This window comes from Piliocolobus tephrosceles, chromosome 11 (assembly GCF_002776525.5).
Source record: "Piliocolobus tephrosceles isolate RC106 chromosome 11, ASM277652v3, whole genome shotgun sequence".
Classification (NCBI taxonomy): Eukaryota; Metazoa; Chordata; class Mammalia; order Primates; family Cercopithecidae; genus Piliocolobus; species Piliocolobus tephrosceles.
In genome coordinates, this window is record NC_045444.1 from 96,472,092 (window position 1) to 96,494,764 (window position 22,673).

At 36.8% G+C, this 22,673-nt stretch overlaps 1 protein-coding gene across 9 annotated transcripts in view; it reads right to left on the reverse strand.

The window, feature by feature from the left end:
- KANSL1L (KAT8 regulatory NSL complex subunit 1 like) overlaps positions 1 to 22,673 on the reverse strand; it is a 138,467-nt gene that overhangs the window by 41,329 nt on the left and 74,465 nt on the right. For 8 of the 9 annotated variants that reach the window (XM_023220076.2, XM_023220043.2, XM_023220057.2 and 5 more), the window contains exon 6: positions 5,116 to 5,320. In XM_023220076.2, the coding sequence (XP_023075844.1) occupies positions 5,116 to 5,320 (205 nt within the window). The remainder of the gene's footprint in view (positions 1 to 5,115; positions 5,321 to 22,673) is intronic. The other variant, XM_023220035.1, reaches the window with a different exon arrangement.

The window sequence follows — 22,673 nt, forward strand, 5'->3', positions numbered from 1 at the left end:
CGTGAGCCACTGTGCCTGGCCTGACGCCTGACATTCTTTAATCTGTGTAATCATAACTCAAATCTCTGCCTTCACCTTCATATAGCCTTCTCTGTGTCTCAAATCTCTCTTTTTTTTTTTTTTTTTTTTTTTTTTGAGACAGAGTCTCAATCTGTTGCCCAGGCCTAGAGTGCAGTGGCGCGATCTCAGCTCACTGCAAGCTCCGCCTCCTGGGTTCATGTCATTTTCCTGCCTCGGCCTCCCGAGTAGCTGGGACTACAAGTGCCCGCCACAACACCCGGCTAATTTTTTGTATTTTTAGTAGAGATGGGGTTTCACTGTGTTAGCCAGGATGGTCTCGGTCTCCTGACCTTGTGATCCACCCGCCTTGGCCTCCTGAAGTGCTGGGATTACAGGCAGAGACACCGCGCCTGGCCCTCTCCTTTCTCTTACGAGGACAACAATCACTGGATTTAGGACCCATTCTAAACTCAAAATGATCTCCTCTCAAGATCCTTAATTGCAACTACAAAGACCTTACTAACAAAAACATCCACTGTATTAGTTTGTTAGGTATATTTTAACAAAATACCACAACTGAGTGGCTTAAATAACAGTTCTGGAGGTTAGAAGTCAAATCAAGATGCCAGCAGGATTGGTTTCCTTTGAGGACTAAGCGGAAGACTCTGTTAGGCGTATCCTCTATCTTCTGGTGTTTGCTGCCAATCTTTGGTGTTTCTTGGCTTGTAGAAGTGTCATTCTGACCTCAACTTTCATGTTTATGTGGCATTCACCCTGTATGCATGCATCTGTGTCTAAATTCCCCCGTTTTATTTTTATGTTTTAAATTATTTAGAGACAGTCTCACTCTGTCATCCAGGCTGGAGTGCAGTGGCATGACCTCAGCTCGCTGCAACCTCCACCTCTCAGGTTCAAGCAATTCTCATGCTTCAGCTTCCCGAGTAGCTGGGACTACAGGCACAAACCACGATGCCTGGCTAATTTTTGTACTTTTTAGTAGAGACGGGATTTCGCCATGTTGGCCAAGCTGGTTGCAAACTCCTGACCTCAGGTGACCCACCCGCCTTGGCCTCCCCAAGTGTTGGGATTATCGGCATGAGCTGCCATGCCCGACCAAAATTACCCCTTTTTATAAGGACATCAGTCATATTGGATTAGGGCCCACCCTGATTACCTTAACTAATTACATCTTTAACGACCAAATTTCCAAATTAGGTCATATTCTGAGGTGCTAGCTGTTAGAACTTTAATATGAGTTCTTAGGGACACAGTTCAACCCATAACAGTTATATTCCTAGGAACCAGGAGTTAGGACATAGACATATCTTTCAGGGTGTGTGTGTGGGGCGGGCGCGGGGGAGACACAGTTCTGCCCACTACAGCATTTGCTTTTGTTTTTAAATCTTTTAAATATTTCACTCCCCTCTCTTTTTGGTTGCACATGGCTGGTACCATTCCAGAAGGGAAGTTTATTTATTATATACAGTGGATGCCTTAGCCACTTTACCCTTAATATTTCAACGTGTATTTCATAGAATAAGGATATTTTCTTACATAACTGCAAAAACAGTAATATTCAGGGAATTCAACATTAATAAAATATTTTGTCTCATCTACCATCAATAGTCTAGTTTCCTCAATTGTCCCAGTAATTTTTTCCCTTGAAAAGAATTCTGCTCTAGTTCACATATTCATTTAGTTGTCATGTATCTTTTTAGTGTCTCTTTCAATCGAGAACAAGTCCTTAGACTTTCCTGGCTTTCATGACATTGACATTTTTAAAAGAATACTGGCCAGTTGTTGCTTTTTAATACTGTATGTCTGATTTTGGCTTTGTCTGATATTTACTCATGATTAAATTCAGGTTATATATTTCTGGTCAGAATACTACACAGCGTTATTATATCCTCCCTCACAGGTGACAGTAGTTTTCATCACTCAGGGCAAAGTATTGTTTGTTTCTCTCTATATAGTTACTATATGCCCCCTGGCAACTGGCAGGAGGCACTTTAAGACAGCAGTCCCCAACTTTTTTGGCAACAGGGACCAGTTTCATGTAAAGCAATTTTTCCACAGACAGGAGATTGGGGGTGTAGGAGATGGGGAGATGGTTTCAGGATGAAACTGTTCCACCTCAGATCAGGAAGCTTTAGATTCTCCTAAGGAGCACACAACCTACATGCCTCAGATGCACAGTTCACAATAGGATTTGAGTTCCCATGTGTTCCTGCCACTGATCTGACAGGAGGCAGAGCTCAGGCGGCAATGCTCGCTCACCTGCTGCTCACCTCCTGCTGTGTGGTCCATTTCTAACGTGCCACGGACCAGTACTGGTCTGTGGCCTGGGGACTGGGGACACCTGCTTTAAGATCATGCAAATATCTTGTTCCTCATCAAACCTCTCCTCAATCCTGACCCCAGATTTATACCCATTAATGATTCTTGTCCAATCAATCTTTACTATGATGATTGCAAAATGATTCTCTAATTTGACTGTTTATTCCACATTTATTAATCAGCATCCTAGCATATGGTAAAGTCTTCCTTTTCACCAATTTATCTATCATCAGTATGGACTCATGAGTTCCTATTTTTTCAATGGTTCAATATTGTCCTTATTTATTTTGATAGCAAATAGTCCTAGATTTCGCCAGTAGGGGCCTCTTCAAGCTAGCTTCTGTGTTCTTTCAACAGGCCTTTATCATTTTTTAAAACACTTCCTTGCTTTCTGTTAATATTACGATGTTCCAAGATGATCATACCTTTTCTTCCCCAGCCCTGGAGACCAGCCATTTCTCCAGAAATCCCCGATTCCTTTTAGTAGGAAATGGTATTAGAAAACATAATATGAGTTCCGGACATACTGATTACTTATCAGGATAAGTCTGAGTCTAGATCTGTGCTGTCCAATTTGGTAGCCATTACCCACATGTGGCTACTTAAATTCAAATTAATAAAAACAAAATATATTAAAAATTCAGGATGGGCACAGTAGCTCACACCTGTAATCCCAGCACTTTGGGAGGCTAAGGCAGGAGGATCACTTGAGCCCAGGAGTTCAAAACCAGCTTGGGCAACATAGTGAAACTTCTAAAAAAAAAATGAAAAAAAAAAAAAAAAAAAAAAAAACTCAGTTCCTCAATTACATAAGCCATGTTTCATGTGCTCAATAGCTACATGTGTCTAGGAGCTACGATATTGGACAGTATAGACTTATAGAGCATTTGAATCATTACATAAAGTTCTATGGTTCTCAAGACTTTCCATAAAGAAAAAAAAAGTAAGTTCTATGGGATATGGAATATCACTATTCTAGACCATCGCAGTAGGCAAATCTAGGACACACACACACACACACCACACACACACACACACTTTGAGTTCCCATTCTCTATTGCCTTTTAAATATTTTCCTATGTTCCACTTCATTAATTCTTTAACACATTAAACGATTATTTATTGAGCACATTCTATCAGACAGGTACTCTTCAAGGCCCTGTAGATCTGGAAATAAAAAGATACAGCCCCTATTCTCTGAAAACATACCATACTTTTTTCTGAAAAGTCAGAAATGATTATAAAATAGTATAATAAATTCCAACTTAGCAAGGTTAAAACAAAAAATATATATGTATAGTATATATATATATATGATAATATATATACCATTCTGGGGACGTCAAGGAAGGCTTCCTGAGAGAAATGACATTTAAATTAAGTTTAGAAAGGTAAATAATTATTGGGTTGACAATATGGGAGACAAGCTGAGGGTAACGGAATTTGCTATTCTCCATTACTTTTTTCATCTTTGTTCCAATTATTCACTTAAAATCCTTTCTTTCTCTTCACCATAACCTTCAAAACTCTGCTTATCTTTCAAAACCCATCTTTTCTATATATTTCCTAATACCTCTAACCTTACAAACCCTGAAATATACTGTCTTTACTGATTTCAGACCCACAAAAGATTTGGTTTATTCTTGTTGCTATAAATGTTTATAAAAAGAACATGGGCTTTGGAATCAGATTTACTGCCTCAGCCTCCCCAGTGGATGGGATTACAGGCACCCGCCACCATACTGGGCAAATTTTTGTATTTTTCACGCTGGGCTAATTTTTGTATTTCTAGTAGAGATGGGGTTTCACCATGTTGGCCAGGCTGGGCTCGAACTTTTGACCTCAAGTGATCCGTCTGCCTTGGCCTCCCAAAGTACTGAGATTACAGGCATGAGCCACCACGCCCAGCAGGAAAAGTCTTTTAATAAAAGCTAATTTGTCAGAATCCACATTCCTATTTATAACTGGACCCTGATAAAAGAGTTTACAATTGGTTCCTAATAAAACCAATATTTAAATAGATAATGTAATGATAATCAGAAACTATTAAATAGTAGTATCAATAATTTCTTTCCTTTGATATATTAAGAAATCTAAAATAATTGTGGAGGGGGAAGCATATCCAGCAAGAACTAGAGATAACTTATTTTTCCTTTCATCACAGCTGGTTTAGAAGTACACTAATGGAAGTATCCCCATTATTTTGTTCACACATGAAAAATATGTTTTTCAAAATGAATGTTTCTAATGAAGTATACTTAATTTGTAAAAACTGTAAGCATGAACATCTAAAATTGTATTGCTTATATTCTAGAAGAAGGAAAAGGAACACTCAACAAAATTAATAAATATCAAACCTAAAAAGGAAAGCAATGTTACTTCTTCCAAAATAACTGAAGCTGTGCAGATTTTCTTCTTCTGAGCAAATATTTATGAGACAAATATGTAGTACATTTGTGTTTACCTTCTTATCTTTGCCAGTACATTTTAAAAATCATCTTGACATTTCATTATTCTCAAATTAGTTTAGGCATAATAGATTTTTTTTTTTTAACTGGGGATGTGAGAAGTTTCAGAGTACACTGCTTGCAATGTTTAAAAAATTACTAAAGCCCACTTTAGTATTATTAACATCTACTATATCATTTATAAACTATATTTGTAAGTTTTATACATGTAATTATTCAAAATAAGTGTTATTCTAAATAACAATCTACATCTTCTCATACATGAAATATGCTGATGGTGATCATGTTTTCTTCCCAAAGGCAGCCTTACCTGTGGAGTCCAGTAAAAAGTAGGGCTCAATCTGTAGAGTTTTCGTTTGTGGAAACTCTGAAGTGGCCTTGTTCGGGCTGATGTACTCATGAAAGTCAAGGATGAAGATTTCAGTCTTGTCCTGTCTTTTCTCTTTTTCTTACTGTGCTTCTGGTTAAGTAACCAGCTACTGGAGGAAGACAGCTCATCTAAGTTCTCTGATGCACTGAAATGCCACGAAATAATTAGGGGATGGGAAGGGAATAAAACAAAACAAAACAAACAAAAAAGACAAAGAAAACTAAATGTAAATTGCCTTGATCTATTATGACAGAAGAGTATTAATTTTAACCAATTTTGTGCTAACAATTGGTAAAATATTTTGTATTAATGGGAAATTACATATGCAAGTCATGAAAACCATTTTTACATCTATATTCTCCTGCAAAACAAATATCCCATAAGTTAGAAAATGCTCATGAGTTTACTAGTGTGATGTAATTGCTCATTGTAAATCAATAATTCATGTCAATTACAGTGTTTTAACTACACAAAATTCTTTTTTGTGTATGATGAAAATACATACATTACAGGTATTTAAAAGGGCTAAAGTCATCACTCCATTATCAGTTTCTCTTTTTTTTTTTTGAGACGGAGTCTCGCTCAGTCACCCAGGCTGGAGTGCAGTGGTGCGATCTCGGCTCACTGCAACCACCGTCTCCTGGTTTCAAGAGATTCTCCTGTCTCAGCCTCCCAAGTAGCTAGGATTACAGGCACCCGCCATCATGCCTGCTAGTTTTTGTATTTTAGTAGAGATGGGGTTTCACCATGTTGGCTAGGCTGCTCTTGAACTCCTGACCTCAGGTGATCCACCCACCTTGGCCTCCCAAAGTGCTGAGATTACAGGCATGAGTCAGTGTGCCCAGCTATTAGTTGCTCTTATATAAGCACTATATATTAATAACATTTCAGTGAATTTTGAAACAGAGCTGTAACCCTACTATATTTTAGGATTTTTAAAAAAATTTCCAATGCTACAGAAAAAACTATAAAACAATGAAACAGATCACCTAAGCTACACATGAAAAGAGCATAATAATTTTATATTTATTCTTTATATATTTTTGAACATATTTAAATATTTCAAATATTTTATAATATCAGAACATCAAGAGGACAACCTTCATTGCCACATAAATTTAACTTCATTTACATTATTATATTATATATACAATAATTAAGCTTTTCAGGCCCTACAAGGTACCAATTTCAGCCTTAGTTATGTAGATAAAAGCTAGTCAATTTAGTATTCCAATATTAACAAATGAATCTGCTATTATGTGATACTGCTGTTCAATATGTAAGTTCTAAATATGCTATTTGGTACAATTGGTAAATATAAAATATAAATATGTAAATATAAAATATGGTTTTTCTATAGCAGTATTGTGTTTGAATCATATTTATGGCTACTATAAAATATTATATTAGCTTGTGGATAAAGTAAATAATTCAAGAATGCTTTACATAGTAATGAGAAACCAGAGATAAAGGTGTCTGAATGGCTTATGTTGATAACACTGAACAGAATAATTAAACATGGTATTTGGTGACTATCATACATTCAACAAATACATAATTGATTATGTACTACTGGCCAGACCAGTATAGAAAAAAAAGAGTTGATGACAACTATTTTACTTTTAAAATATTAAGTCTCCAGAGAGCGCTAGCAAGAATGCTTTAAGTCTCGGAAAATAGAAGGTTCTAAAAATCTTTCATCATGTTGATGGCTAAGAAAGATTTAGGATATAATGCTTCTCTCAAATTAACAGGTCCAATCTCACAACTAGATTTTATTTTCTGTCATATCTAGGGGGAGCAGAAGGCATACAGGAGACCCAGTATGAAGTTAGGCACTGAACAGGCTAAGTGGCTAGAATAGAAGGGAGTCAAGGTCAAGAAGAAGACAGATTTCAGTAGGTAGCTGGCATTAGAGGCAGTTAAGTCAGGAGACGTAGGATCCAGGAAGTTAGGAGTAGATCCAGCACCAAAAGAGGTTCTTTGTCCAGCAAGTCAGAAGCACCTTTAGGCAGAACTTACACTGGCTCTTAAAAGACATTGCTCTGGAAGTGTCTAGGGAAAATTAAAAGCTTATTCCGGAGCCTGAGACCTACTTAACTTTTACTTCTATTTACAACTCTAGCTGTTAATGAGATATTAGCTTTCCCCTCCCCACAGAAGGCTTAGCCCAAAGAAGATGAGCCCACATCTTATGAAATGAAAGGACACAACTTCAGAACTGGCTAGAGGCTCATAGGCTGGCTTAAAGATAATTGGAAAGCTTATTATTTGTGTCACTAAATGTTATACAGTCATGTGTCACTTAGCAATGGGGATACCTTCTGAGAAATGCATCATTAGGTGATTTTGTATTTGTGTGAACACCATTGAGTGTACTTACACACACCTAGTTGGTAGAACCTACTACACACCTAGACTATATGGTATAGTCTCTTGCTCCTAGGCTACAAACCTGTAAAACATGTTACCATACTGAATGCTGCAGGCAACTGTAACATGATAGACGTGGTCTGTATTAGTGTATCTAAACACAGAAAAAGTAATGCATTGCTCTACAACATTATCATAGTTACAATGTCACCAGATGAATAGAAATTTTTCAGCTTCATTATAATCTTATGGGACTACTGTTATATATGTGGTCCTTTGTTGACTAGAAACATCATTATGTGGTGCATTACAGTATATAATTTTTAAATTTCTAAGGGTGCTGACATATTATCAGAGAAAAAAAGTTCAGTTTTATTCTTTTCCTTATGTTCCCAACTGCAGGCAATTTATCTTTAGATTCTAACACTTTCTAATTAAAAGTATCAACATCTACCCTCAAATAAATGAAGGAATGCATGAAAATTTAAAGATGTGAAATACGTTTATTTCACTACTAATCAATGTGCAAACTGCATATTCTCATCAAAGCTAATGTAGTACAAATCATTTCCATAAATAATGGATGAAGGTTATTGTAAATGGTTATTGTAAACCACTGATAAATTCACTTATTTCACACATTAACAATAATGAGACAGTCCAATCAATGAACCTCACTGAAAGCAAAATATGAGGAAAATCCTGAGAAAATTTTGAGGAAGACAACACAAGCCTGATCCTGTGCCTCTGTAATCTAAAGCTTTTCCCCCAGGAGATGATGATTCAGGTAATTAAGTATTGACTAAAATAGGAACGTAATGGTATCTGTAAGACAAGGACATCATTAATAAATCAGTAAGACACCATCATCACATGACATTCTTTTTTTAAAAAATAAGGTTTATCGCTTTTTTAAAATCTTTCTTTATTTTTTACAGACAGGGTTTCCTTCTGTTGCCCAGGCTGAAAGGCAGTAGTACAATTATAGCTCACTTCAGCCTCAAACTCCTGGGCTCAAGGGATTCTCCTTTCTCAGCTTTCTGAGTAGCTAGGACTACAGGTGTGCACCACAACACCTGGCTAAATGACAGTCTTTAAAGAAAATTTTTAAAGTCACAATAAGAAGAGAAGGTCCAGAAGAAAAAGAATATTTCAATAAATGATAAGGCTTAGTGTTCCCACTGAGATTAAACTGTACCTATGAAACCCTAGAAACTGAGGATGCAATAGGCCACCATCAAATATTGTTATAGAATAGTTATCAAAACACAATTGTTGGCTGGGCAGAGTGGCTCACACCTGTAATCCCAGGACTTTGGGAGGCCAAGGTGGGCGGATCACTTGAGGTCAGGAGTTCAAGACTGGCCTGGCCAACATCGTTAAACCCCGTCTCTACTAAAAATAGAAAAATTAGCCGGACCTGGTGGCACATACCTATAATCCTAGCTACTCTGGAGGCTGAGGTAGGAGAATCGCTTGAACCTGGGAGGCAGAGGTTGCAGTGAGCTGAGATTGAGCCCCTGTAGCCTGGGCAAAAGAGTAAGACTCTGTCTCAAACTATATATATATAATATATATACATATATATAGTTATCATTGTACTTCTGAAAGAGCAAGTTTACAAGTGGGAGAGAACCAGGCGAAGCAATAAATTACTTTTTTTTTCAGATTTCCAACTGGAAGCTGGTGAATAATAAAAATCTTCCAAATGGTATAGTTTAGATCCTTTGGGTTGTAGGCATATAACATAACTTGGTCTGAAAAGGAATTAAATAATTGAGGATGGAGAAGGAGTGACAGTGGGTTTCAGGCTTATGCCTTTCTATATTTCCCTGGCCTCCTCCCTAATCCAAGCTATCTTGTACCAGGGTTACTCAATAACCTTGTAACTGGTCTCCCTCATCCATCTAGTCCAATAGACACAGTCTCTGCAGTACTGACAGTCTAGAGAGGAAGACAGAGATTCATCAGATAATCATGCAAATAAATAAAAAATTATCACTATGAAAATGCTAGGAAGGAGAGGTGAACAGTGAGTGCTCACCTTCAGAGCTCACAGGGAATTTGATCTAGTCTTTGGAGGTAGACCATGCAGGAGTTCAAAGAAAACTTCCCCAAGGAACGGACTTTGATCCCCTCTAGTCCCTTCTATACCAATTATTTGGAAAGAACAATCTGATCCTGTCATACCTGCCCTGCCACTCTGCCACAAAACACACACACACACACTGCTTAAAATCTTCCAGCATCCTCCCATTGCTCTTAAAAGACTTAAATCCTTAATCTTTTAAAAGGCCCTGATAGGTCTGGCCTCTGCCATAGTTCTCTTGCCTCATCTTGCATGATGCTTTCCCTTGTTCTCTGTGTTCTGAGAAAGAAAACAAAGCTTTAATCTGAGAAATGCAAGTCCCTTTAAATTACCAGGCCCAGAGAAGCATTAAAATGTGACATGGCATGCCTATAGTCCCGGCTACTCAGCAGGCTGAGGCAGGAGGATCTCTTGAGCCTAGAAGTCTGAATCCAACCTGGGCAACAAAGCGAGACCCTGTCTCTACAAAAATAAACCAACAAAAATGTGACAGCAGTCATGTCTTGCTCCCCGCTTGAGCTAAATACTTAACTCTTGAAGTCACTTGCTATGTGGGCTCTAGACTAACTGACACCAAGTAGCCATAACATACCATACACTAGACACCTTAACAAACTATAGTTCAACAACATATAGCCAATCAATAATCAATGTTACTTTTGTAAGCCAATAAGAATTCATGTCAAACAAAAATTTGTATCAACCCCTTTTGTGGGCTTAGACAAAGTCCCTTGTCCCTTTTTGCCTTTAAAAATCTGCTTGTGGCTGGGCACGGTGGCTCATGCCTGTAATCCCAGCACTTTGGGAGGCTGAAGCAGGTGGATCACTTGAGGCCAGGAGTTTGAGACCAGCCTGGCCAACATGGTGAAACCCTGTCTGTACCAAAAATACAAAAATCAGTCAGGCGTGGTGGTGCACGCCTGTAGTCCCAGTTACTCGGGAGCCTGAGGCATGAGAATCACGTGAACCCGGGAGGTGAAGGTTGCAGTGAGCCAAGACTGTGCCACTGCACTCCAGCCTGGGCAACAGAGTAAGACTCTGTCTCAAAAAGAAACAAAACAAAACAAACAAACAAAAAAAACCCTGCTCGTAACAAAGGCCAAGTGGCGCACTTTCCAACGTTTCCCAGGCTGCAGTCCTCAACCTTGACCGAAATAAAGTCTCTATATTAATTTTGCCTTATTTTCTTTCCTTAGGTTGACATTTCCAACCACACTGCTTCCTTTCTTTATAAATAATTCACACTTCATACTGCACAAGATCTACATGTTATTTTTGCTTCCTAGAATCTTCACACATCCTCTTCACTACATAATTTCCAATAATCATCTAACTCAGTTCCAAAGTCCGTTCCTTGGGGAAGTTTTCTTTGAGCTCCTGCATGGTCTCCCTCCAAAGACTAAGTCAAATTCCCTACGAGCTCTGAAGGTGAGCACTCACTGTTCACCTCTCCTTCCTAGCATTTTCATAGTGATAATTTTATATTTATTTGCATGATTTTCTGATGAATCTCTGTCTTCCTCTCTAGAGTGTCAGCAGTGCAGAGACTGTGTCTATTTTGTTCATCCTTGCATCAGAAATTCCTGATATTATGCCTTGCATATAGCAGATACACAATGATTATTTGTTGAGGGAATGAAGAAATACTATACATACATATATGTTATCAGGTTTATCATATAAACCAGGTTTAGTACAGCATACGCATACCACATACTACACCTAAATAGTTTGGTGAATGAGTAAATGTTGAACATTTTAAGAGCCAAAAAAGCTCTAAATAGAAGGCTATAAGACAACTTTAAAAAAAGATATATATTTACACTGTCTTGAAGTTTCCTTCTAAATCTGACTCTTTGGTTCACAAAAGTTAGGGTTCTTTGTTTTTCAGAATCTCATTCTGTCTCCTAGGCTGGAGTGCATCTGGTATGAATATAGCTCACTGTGGTGTCAACCTCCTTGGCTCAAGTGATACTCCTGCCTCAGGCCTCCAAGTAGCTGGGACTACAGGTGCATGCCACCATGCCTGGCTAATTTTTTACGTTCCATACAGAGTCTTGTCAAGTTTCTTGGATGGTTTGGAACTCCTGGGCTCAAGCGATCCTTCTGCCTCGGCCTCCCAAAGTGCATATTCCATTTTTGATGAAATACTATAATGCTGATAATTTCTAAGGATGCATTTACCATTCAATCAGAAAGATTACAACATGATAGATGACTGCTTTGGAAAATGCTGCTACTTAATGGTATGTGATAAAAGTGTTTTAGACATTTGGAATCAAAGACGTGTACTAAACTACATTCAGCACTCAATGTCAAGTGCAGGAAAAGAAAATTCAAGAATCTTCAGCATAGGAGTGTGAAAGATCCATATCCTTAAGATATCCTCAAAAGCCAAGAGTTACTCACAGTAAGGTGGTCATATCTAAAGACTTCCCTTGTATACCAGGACAATGATTAACTGAAGAGCTACACTTTATGGAAAAACAGACCAATACCAGCACATGCTAAACTAATGGCCTCCATCTTTCCATATTACGACTTCATGTTGTATATGTCCTGCCCTTTGCTTTAAAATACACTATGGAGCCAAGGAAAGTAAGTTCAAGGAATAGCAGCAAATAAGGACTTATTCAACATATAATTTGAAACTATTATTTTAAGTCAGTGGTTTCTAACATTTCTCCCACATTCACATCATTCTCAAATTAAACTACTTAAGTAGAAATAAACTCTGAATAAAATAATTAGAATGTGCAGTCCTAGGTGCCCCCCTCCACCCATACACATATACACAAATACCCACATCCACTATACTGGGTTATATAGTGTCTCCTCAAAGTTCATGTCTACCCAGAATCTCAGAATGTAACATTATTTGGAAATACTTTGCAAATGTGATTAGTTAAGATAAGGACACACTGGATGAGGATGAGCTCTAAATCAAATCAGCGATTTCCTTACAAGAAGAGACACACAAAGAAAGAACACCATGTAAAGATAGAGGCAGAGTTTGGAGTGATGTGTGTATGTCCTACAAGGAAAGTCAAGGACTGCAGGCAACCACTAGAAGCTAGGAAGAGGCAAAGAAGGATTCCCTAGAACCTTCACAGGGAGCATGGTCTTGACACCTTAATTTTGAACTTCTAGCCTCCAGAACTGTGTCATAAGAAACATCTGTTATTTTAAGCCACAAATTAGTGGCTTAAACTACAGCGGCCCTAGGAAATTAATATATCCATAAACACATGCACTTAAGAATCAACGTGTTTGCATGACTTGTAATCTCTATTTCAAGTTTCTCCTTTTCCAGTTGGAAGTTCTTTGATGAATTCAACCTACTGTAACTGAGGTAGAAAGCAACTTTTTCCATACTTTCCCTGCTACACAAAGTCCTTCCAATATCTGAATTTATCACCTCTTTTATCCTTGATAGTACTGGGAGATACGAATGCATCACATATTCAGATAACCCAATGGCATTTAGGATGGCAGTAATCAAATTTGGGTGGATCACGAGGTTACGAGATCGAGACTATCCTATCATGGTGAAACCCCGTCTCTACTAAACATACAAAAAAATTAGCCAGGTGAGGTGGCGGGCATCTGTAGTCCCAGCTACTTGGGAGGCTGAGGCAGTAGAATGGCATGAACCCGGGAGACGGAGCTTGCAGTGAGCCAAATTGTGCCACTGCACTCCAGCCTATAAGACTTAAACTTAAAAAGAGCATTACTTATCCTCCAATTGCCAAAAGTAAATACCTCTCTCAAATGATCATACAGATCGCCTGGTATAGAGAAAACAGTGTCTAGACCATTTCCCTTACTCCGGGTAATAAGTAGAGAAACTACACCTCTTACTCAAAAATGTAAGTCTCTTCAACTCTAACAATAAGAAAATGTGTTGCAGTACACACTGTAAAATGACATTCTTTACAAATAAGATGTGGTATCTAAGAAAATTAAGGCCGGGTGCAGTGGCTCATGCCTGTAATCCCAGCACTTTGGGAGGCCAAGGCAAGCAGATCCCCTGGGGTCAGGAATTCGAGACCAGCCTGGCCAGCATGGTGAAATTAAAAATACAAAATTTAGCCAGGTGTGATGGCAGGCACCTGTAATCCTAGTTGAAGCAGGAAAATCACTTGAATCCAGGAGACGGAGGATGCAGTGAGCTGAAATCGCACCACTGTACTCCAGTCTGGGCAACAACAGCGAGACTCCATCTCAAAAAGAAAATGTGAAATTCATCTTATTGTAGGGACTAAGGTGGGAAATATGTATTTTAAGTATAAAAAGCTTCAGATATAATATTAACTGAAAAAGGTATAAAATTACTTCTAATAGATCTCAACTATGAAAAGGCTATATTAAAAAGATGGCAAGAAAATATACTCTGAGCAATATAGTGATTTCTTTTTTTTTTTTTTTTTTTCTTTTCTCTTTTTTGAGACACAGTCTTGCTTTGTTGCCAGGCTGGAGTGCAGTGATGATCTCGGATAACTGCAACCTCCGCCTCCCGGGTTCAAGCGATTCTCCTGCCTCAGCCTCCCAAGTAGCTGGGACTACAGGTGGGTGCCACCATGCCCAGATAATTTTTGTATTTTTTAGTAGAGACACGCTTTCACCATGTTGGCCAGGATGGTCTCGATCTCTTCACCTCATGATCCACCCCCTGTCCTCCTCTCCTCCCTCCCCTCCTCTTCCCTTCTCTCCTCCTCCCTCCTCCCCTCTTCTCCTCTTCTTCCCTCCTCCCTCCTCTCTCCCAAAGTTCTGAGATTACAGGCATAAGTCACCAGGCCCAGCCTTTTTTTTCTCTTTTATTAGGATGTCTAATACATTTTGAAATGGCTTTTGAAAATAAAAGAGACTTAGGAGACATAGTAACCAAATGTAGTTTATGGACTTTGGATACTGGTTTTAACAAATTAATCGTAAAAAGATAATTTTGAGACAACTGCAGAAATTTGAATATGGATAGAGAATTTCAAAACTAACAAATTATGGTTAACAGTATTAAATCTGATAATAAAGTGGTAAGTACGTTAAAAGGCTTATCAATGAAATATAAAGAACTATTTACAGTTAAAATAACAATCACTAGAAACTGCTTTACAAATGCCTAGAAAAACAAAGTGTGTCAGGAAAAGGAATAAAAGAATTAGCAAAATTTTGAAAACTGTTAAAGCTGAGAATATGTGGGTTCACTTTACTATGCTTTCTATACGTCTGAAGTTTTCCACAATAAAAGTAGATGGAGAAAAGGCCAATTATTATAGAACTACCTGTCATTCTTATCTCTGGCTCTTAACTTAAAGTGGGACTTTTTAATACACAAAGGCAAAAAGATGAGGAAACCAATATGATAGCCATACTTTTCTACCTGATAATTGAGACATAAAGTTTGTCAAATATTTGTCTGATCTGAGACACAGATAATTACTATTCTATATTTTAAGGAAAACAAAAACACAAAAAAACTTGAATAAAAGGTAAAATATTTTTCAAAATCCCATCTTCTCAACAGAAATATAGTTTTCATTTATACCCTTCAAATCTTTTTTCTATAAAATCATATTGTACTGCAATTTTAATGTCCTGATTTTTCCACTTAACATTCCAATATAAGCATGTTTCCATATGATTATATATTTTCTACATACGTAATTTTGTATAGTTACATGATATTAGATCTACTGGTTGTACCACAATTTGTTAATATATTCTCTTATATAAGATTAGGTTTTAGGCTTATATTATTAGGAGTATAAAGGAAAAAGTAAACTATGTGTATAATATGTATCATAATTAAATATTAATCATTATTATATATAATACTGTCATTCACAGGGATCCAAAATTATACTGAAAACATCAACTTAGAATATGCTTCTAACAAACAATGTTATCTCATAATTGAGAAGTGACTATTGAAAATATTGAGGGTAAAAAAATTACTTTTTATGTAATTAGTCTGCCAGCCTAACTGCAGTTTTTCAATTATGATATCCAGTTAAGAAAGGATAGTTGCATTTCACACAAGATAATTATTAGTAGTAGAAATAAATAGCATGGCAATAATTCATTGGAATTTAATTTCATGTCATATTCTGGGACTCATTAAAGCAAAAACAAAACAATGACAAAAATCTAGACACTATTTCAAGTAGGAATTCACTTTCTGAAAGATAATACCCTATGGGATAAACAAGGATTAATTTATAACATTTTATCTTCATTTTAGAGTATGAGATCTGAAAACCAAAAACTATCCCTATGATAATAAAATGTAATGCTTCATTTGTTTAAAGACTCAATCTTCTTAGTTGCACAGTTCCTGGTGAGTCATCTGAGACCATAATGCCAAGATTAATAAAGCTAAAAAAAAAAAAACTCTGATATTTTTAGGAGATACTGTTATTAAAAGATAATAGTAATCAATAAATAGCAAGTGTGCAAACATGCCCTGGGAAATAATTAACCAGGTAAGTTTACTTTAAATGCACTGTGAGGACAGATCATTACAATTAATACTTAAATTATGAAGAATTCATATTTAAGTATGAATACTTAAATACTTAAGATAATTATATCAAACAGAAGTTCTATATGATCCACAAAAATTAGTAAACAAAGAGAATGAGGCTAACCTTTAAAAATTAAAAATTTAAACGTCTTCTAATTATATACAAAAATTATGATACAATGTGATATAAAGCTATAATAAGCATGCTTTATTAGAGGAACTGTAACATTTCATTTATGAGGTTACTTATCTGGCAACATCAACTATCTATATAGAATGTAGTTGAAATTTTTTAAAGGCCTTTAAATAACAAAAAGAGATCTCAGTAAGTCTATGCATGAAAGTTCACTCCTGTTTCTTTCTTTCTTTTCTTTCTTTTTTTTGAGACAGGGTCTTGCTCTGTCACTTAGGCTGCAGTTCAGTGGCATGGTCACGGCTCCCTGCAGTCCTGACCTCCTGGGACCAAGCAATCCTCCCACCTCAGCATCCCAAGTAGCTGAGACTGCACGCATCAACACAGCTGGCTCACTTTTTTTTTTTTTTTTTTGTAGGGATGGAGTCTTCCTATGTTGCCCAAGCTGGATTTGAACTCCTGGTGATCCTCCTGCATCAGCCTCTCAAATTATTGGAATTAACAGGCATTAGCCACCATGCCTGGCCATCCTCCTGTTACTTTTAAGAGAGGCCTTCTCTCTTACTTGCAGATTTTTTTAAATGTACTACAGAGACATCTATGTCATCTATCACATTGGTTATCTGATTTTCTAGTCCAGAGTCAAATTATGAAGAGAAGCAGAACTACAGGAGACAACAAATAGAATATCAATCTGAGCAACAAATAGAATATCAATCTGATGATAGAGAAGAAAAAATATGTTAAGTACAAAATATTCCTTATGAATGCTGAGTACGGGCAAAAAATCATGAACATTTCATTCATTCAACAAATGTTAATTCATGCCCATGATGTGACTCTCTGATCCAAGTGTTAAGGAAAATAACAGTTGAGTAAGATAGACCAAAAAATTCTTACTTTCCTGAAGCTTACATTCAAGTCCAGAAAGACAAATAAGCAAGCAAAAAATTAACAAAATAATATCACATTTGTTACCTCATTTGATCTTCACAACACAACCCAGAAAACAGGCTGTTCTCATTCTACCTGTGATTCAGATTGCTGTGCAGATCACAGTACTACCAATTGGTCAATTTGGGATTGAACTGTGATCTAATTCCAAAGTAATATTCTTAACAATGAAAATTTTCTTCATAGCACTTGATCAAGGTTTAAAATTATACATTTGTGTGATCATTTAGGTAGTGTCATTTTTTTTCACAACTAGACTTTATATTACAAGGACAGAAATTCCATTTGGTTTTGTTCATTACCATATACCTGGTACCCAATCCAAATGCCTGGCACACAGAAGTCACTCAGTAGGTACTTGTTGATTATTCAGTGAATTGTTTTATAGATATACAGCTATTTATCTCAGTAGCCCCTGAGAATGTGATCATCGTGATGAACCTGAGTTATCAAAAAACTTAAGTTCAGCTCTTTCCCATCTTGCAAGATGGCAGGTGAAAAAGTTGAGAAGCCGGATACTAAGGAGAAGAAACCTGAAGGCAAGAAGGCTGACACTAGTGGCAAGGTGAAAAGGGGTAACTTCAAGACTAAAAATCCAAAGGCCGAAATCCTGTCCTTGTCAGAAGAATTGGCAGATATTCCCAATCTGCTATGTATACTAGGAAAAGACACGTATAAAAGGAAATACTCACCCACTAAATCCAAGATTGAAAACAGAAAGGAGAAGATTCTTGCAGCCATTAGAAAATCAGTTGGTGGTGACAAGAATAGTGGTACCCAGGTGGTTAAACTTCACAAATTGCCTTGATACTATCTTAGGGAAGACATGCCTTGAAAGCTGTTGAACCACAGCAAATAACTGCAAGCCAGTTAGTATGTGAGAAAACTGCAAGCCAGCTCCCAGGAGCATTCTGATCACCCTCACTGGACGCCACAGAGGCAAGAAGGTGGTTTTCCTCAAGCAGGTGGGCACTGGCTTGTTACTTGTAACTGGATCTCTAGTCCTCAATCGAGTTCCTCTACAAGGAACACACCAGAAATTTGCCAACGCCACCCCCACAAAAATTGCTCTCAGCAATAGAAATCCCCAAACATCTTACTGATGCTTACTTTAAGAAGCAGCAGCTGTGGAAACCCAGACATCAGGAAGGTGGGGTTTTCAACATCAAAAAAGAGACATATGAAATTACAGAGTGGTGTAAGGTTGATCAGGAAGCTGTGGACTTGCAAATGTTACCAAAAATCAAAGCTATTCCTCAGTTCCAGGGCTACCTGCAATCTGTGTTTGCCCTGATAAACGGAATTTACCCTCACAAATGGGTGTCCTAAATTTCTCACGCAGAATCTCATTAAATGACTGATACATTTTGGGGAGAAAATTAAGTTCAGTACCACCCAAAAAGGGCAATGTGTAAGACATTTTATTTAAACAATTTTTCCCAGTTTAATTGAAAAAGGTTTTGGAACTTAAGTGGAATCCACAACCCTCTTACTGTCATGGATACCTCTTTCCATATAGTTTCTAGGATAGGGTTTAAAGTCATTAAGGCACATTGAGTACAGTAATTTCTCTATATTTACCAATTCTCGATTTAGGCTAACATAAAATTATTACATACAAAAGAGCACAACAGTGATGTTATAAAGATATATACATCAGGTTGGATTGGAACACTGATTGGAACCTTTATGTTTTTAGTGTAATTGTTTGAAAAAATAGAATTCTTTAAAATAAATATTTAAAATGGAAGAATATTAACACTAGGAACTACTTTAGAAAATATGCTCCATTAAATTTAAAATAAAGAAGTGATGTGTAAAATTAACATACCTGCCCAAGGTCACAAAATGTCTAAAGCAAACAAAATACATAAAAGCTGTGTATTCTCATAACTACTTTGCCCTCAAGCCACTAAATTATAAAAACATTACAACTGATTAAAAATAAAAAGTTAAAATCTTTTTTGGGGGAGGGGTGCAGGGGAGATTAAAAGTCTCAAGATGGTCTTTTGAGGAGATAGATTTTGTATGAGAATAAAACCCAACAGTGTTTTTATGCTGATTTTTAGAGTGCTTGATTTAGTTACAGAGTCCCATACAAATGAAGTAGACCAAAGGCAAGAAAGAAAACAACTTCCCAAGAGATGATGGAAAAATAGATCGTGCCTCAGTGACTCCTAGTAACTCTATAATGAATGTCTTTAGTAACAGCTGGCCTACTGTGCCATGTGTGCAAAGGGATACCTACAAATGACCCCAAATCCTTACCCTAATTCAGGTCCACATTGAAGCACTTGTTTTTAAAGAGTAAGAATAGCTGAATCAATGACTAGTATACTATCTAAGATAAGAAATAGATAAGACTATATCTAAAAGTTTAATATACTTTATGTCCTCACATTAAAATATCAACGGCTAACATTATTAGGCTGTTTCTTACATGCCAGGTTTTGTTCTGAGTTTTTATAAATGCCATTTCATTTACTTCTCACACAACCATATACTGTTTCCCAATATCTGGTATGTTTACTGTAAGCCATACATTTGAACTCTTGGTCAGTGAACTGTTGAGTAGCATACTACATTTTAACAGGCCCAGCATTTACCCTTCAAGATAATATTACTGTAGAAATTGGATTAGAGGGGACACTGAGTGATTGACAAATGTGGGTTAAGACTTTATAAATTTTTTGGAACAGAGAATATAAGTATTTAGGCACCATAATAATTTTAAGATTATGTAAAACAAAGTCTATATTATCACGGTAAATTACCAAATGTCCTGCTTTCTTGTTTTTTGGGATTTTTTGAGATAGGGTCTCACTCTGTCACCAAGGCTAGAGTGCAGTGGCATGATCATGGCTCACTACAGCCTCAACTGTCCTGGCTCAAAGAGATCCTCCCACCTCAGCTTCCTGAATAGCTGGGACTACAGGTGTGCACCACCATGCCCAGCTCATTTTTAAAAATTTTTGTAGAGATGGGGTCTCACTATATTGTCCAGGCTGGTGTCAAACTCCTGGGCTCAAGCCATTCTCCTGCCTCAGCCTCCCAAAGTCTTGGGATTACAGGCATGAGCCACCATGCCCAGCCATGTTATTTTTAAATATACCTATTTACCTGTATCTATAAACATTCTGCAACTTCCTATTATATTGCTACTATAATAGCTAATGTTTGTATTAATTTACACATTTCAGCTCAGTGTGTACCTCAAAATTCGTAACTAAATTTAAGAGTGCTTTTCAGGTCACAGAGGACAATTAAAATAACTGTAGCTATTGGTCCTTTCCTTTAGACATTTTTCACTGCCTTCCAAAAGTATGTAAGATGACTTTTTTCAGGAAAGACAGAACAGACATCTGAGATTAAGACAGATTTGACAGATAAAGGGTAAGGATTATAAACTCAACAACTAGATCAGTCCCCATCACCAAATTTTAAGGTAATATGAAACAAGATTTAGTTGTTTCCATACCAACAAACTAAATACCACATTCCTGTGGGACTGGTCAAATTTTGTTCATAGGTTTAGGATGAATAATGTCATTTAAGTATTTTTTCAAAACTATGAAGGCAAATGTGACTTCCTATGTGACTATTTTCTATTTATCCTTTTTGAAGTATATAGTTTATATCCTATTTTTCTTAACCTTTTAAAAAATACAAAATATAAGATACATATGCATAAGTACTTAAAGCATTTCTCATGTTTAGCTTGTAAATATGAAGCAGTAACTCCCCTTACTCTTCCACTTTCCCATAACCACCACTCAAAGGTCAAGAAACACAACACTATTAGCACTAAGGAAATTCCCCTCTTATGTGAAGCTCTACTATTATACTTAATTTAGGAATAATGAAAGCCAAATCAGTACTTTTTACTGAGATTCTGAATAATTCAAGCACCTCAGTACAATTTGAATCCATTTCCTCCTTCTGACCTCTATGTTATTGCTGTTATAGACTCTTTCTAGCCCCACTAGACTTATTTTACTACTGTTCACTTACACATGCCCATATGGTTACTTACCATTCTGTTCTTCAACCCTTCTTCATCTCAAATTTTCCATCCAGATAATATACTACTACCCAAAGTATATCCTTTATGTTTAGTCTACTAATCTACTCTCTCAGCCTTGGTATGTCTCAAAATGTTTGTCCTTCACACTCAGATTTGAAAGATGATTTCTCTGTGTATAGAGTTTCTAGGTAAATGGTTATTTTCTTTCAACATACTAATGGCACCACTCCACTGTACTCTGGCTCCTGTTGTTACCATTGAGAAGTCAGCTGTCAGTCTATGTTTCAATTAAGATTATGTCTTTCTCCCACTTCTGGTTGCTTCTGGACATTGCATTTATCTTTGTTTTTTCACATTTCCTCTATGTCCAGAGGTAGATTTCTTTTTAGTTGTCCTGATCCAAAATCTGTGTTTGGCTTCCTGAATGTGGTGTCTTTCATCAGTTCAAGTAATTTTTCAGTCACTCTCTCTTCAAATATTTCCTCTATTTCATTCTATAGTGCTTCTTCCACATCTCCAACTAAGTGTCATATTAGGCCTTCTCACTATATTCTCTACATTTTAAAATGACTCTTCTGTATTTTCCATTGTTTCATATCTTTTGCTACATTTTGGAACTTTTCTTCTGGTACTTCTTCTATGTCACACATTCTCTCTTCAATTGTGTCCAGTCTGCTGCAGAAACCACTTAGTTATTATATTCAGTATTTTTAAGAAATCTTACTTAGCCTTTTTCCAAATATGCTTATGTCACTTGATATAGTTTGTTCCCTGCTGGTATTTTAAGCCTATCTTTTATTTCTATAATCAGGCTACCATTTTAAAGTGATCAGTGTTTGATAATTCTAATATCTGAAAATTTTATGATCTTTTTCTGCTGTTATGTGCTCCTTATTCTTACTCTTCTTGCTCTGTCTCCTTATATGTTTGATTATATTTGACCGTTTGTTAATCCCTGCCCTTGGCAAATTATTCACGAGAATTTCCCAAGGCTAAAAAAAAAGGTGCCTTCCTCTAGAGGAAATCTGCATTTGCCTCTGCCATTCCAGAACCATTTAAAACTAGCGATCTCTTGGATCACTCATTGATGCAAATTTGGACTGAAAATCCATGTAAAAAGTCTCCACCACAATCAGAACATCTCAAAGATAGGCTTTTTTTTTTTAATCTTCTGCTCTGCTTAGCCCCAAGGCAAATCTCACTATGGTCCCTAGTGGTGGAGAAAGGGAAACAGTTTTACTTCTAATTTACCTTTATTGTAATGGCATAGCCCCTGAAAGAGAATGGTCCCTACTAAATACAAGGATTTTATTTCATCTTCCTGCCATGGGCAGAGCCAAGGGCTTCGACCTAGGTTATTTATTTATTTATTTATTTATTTATTTATTTATTTATTTATTTA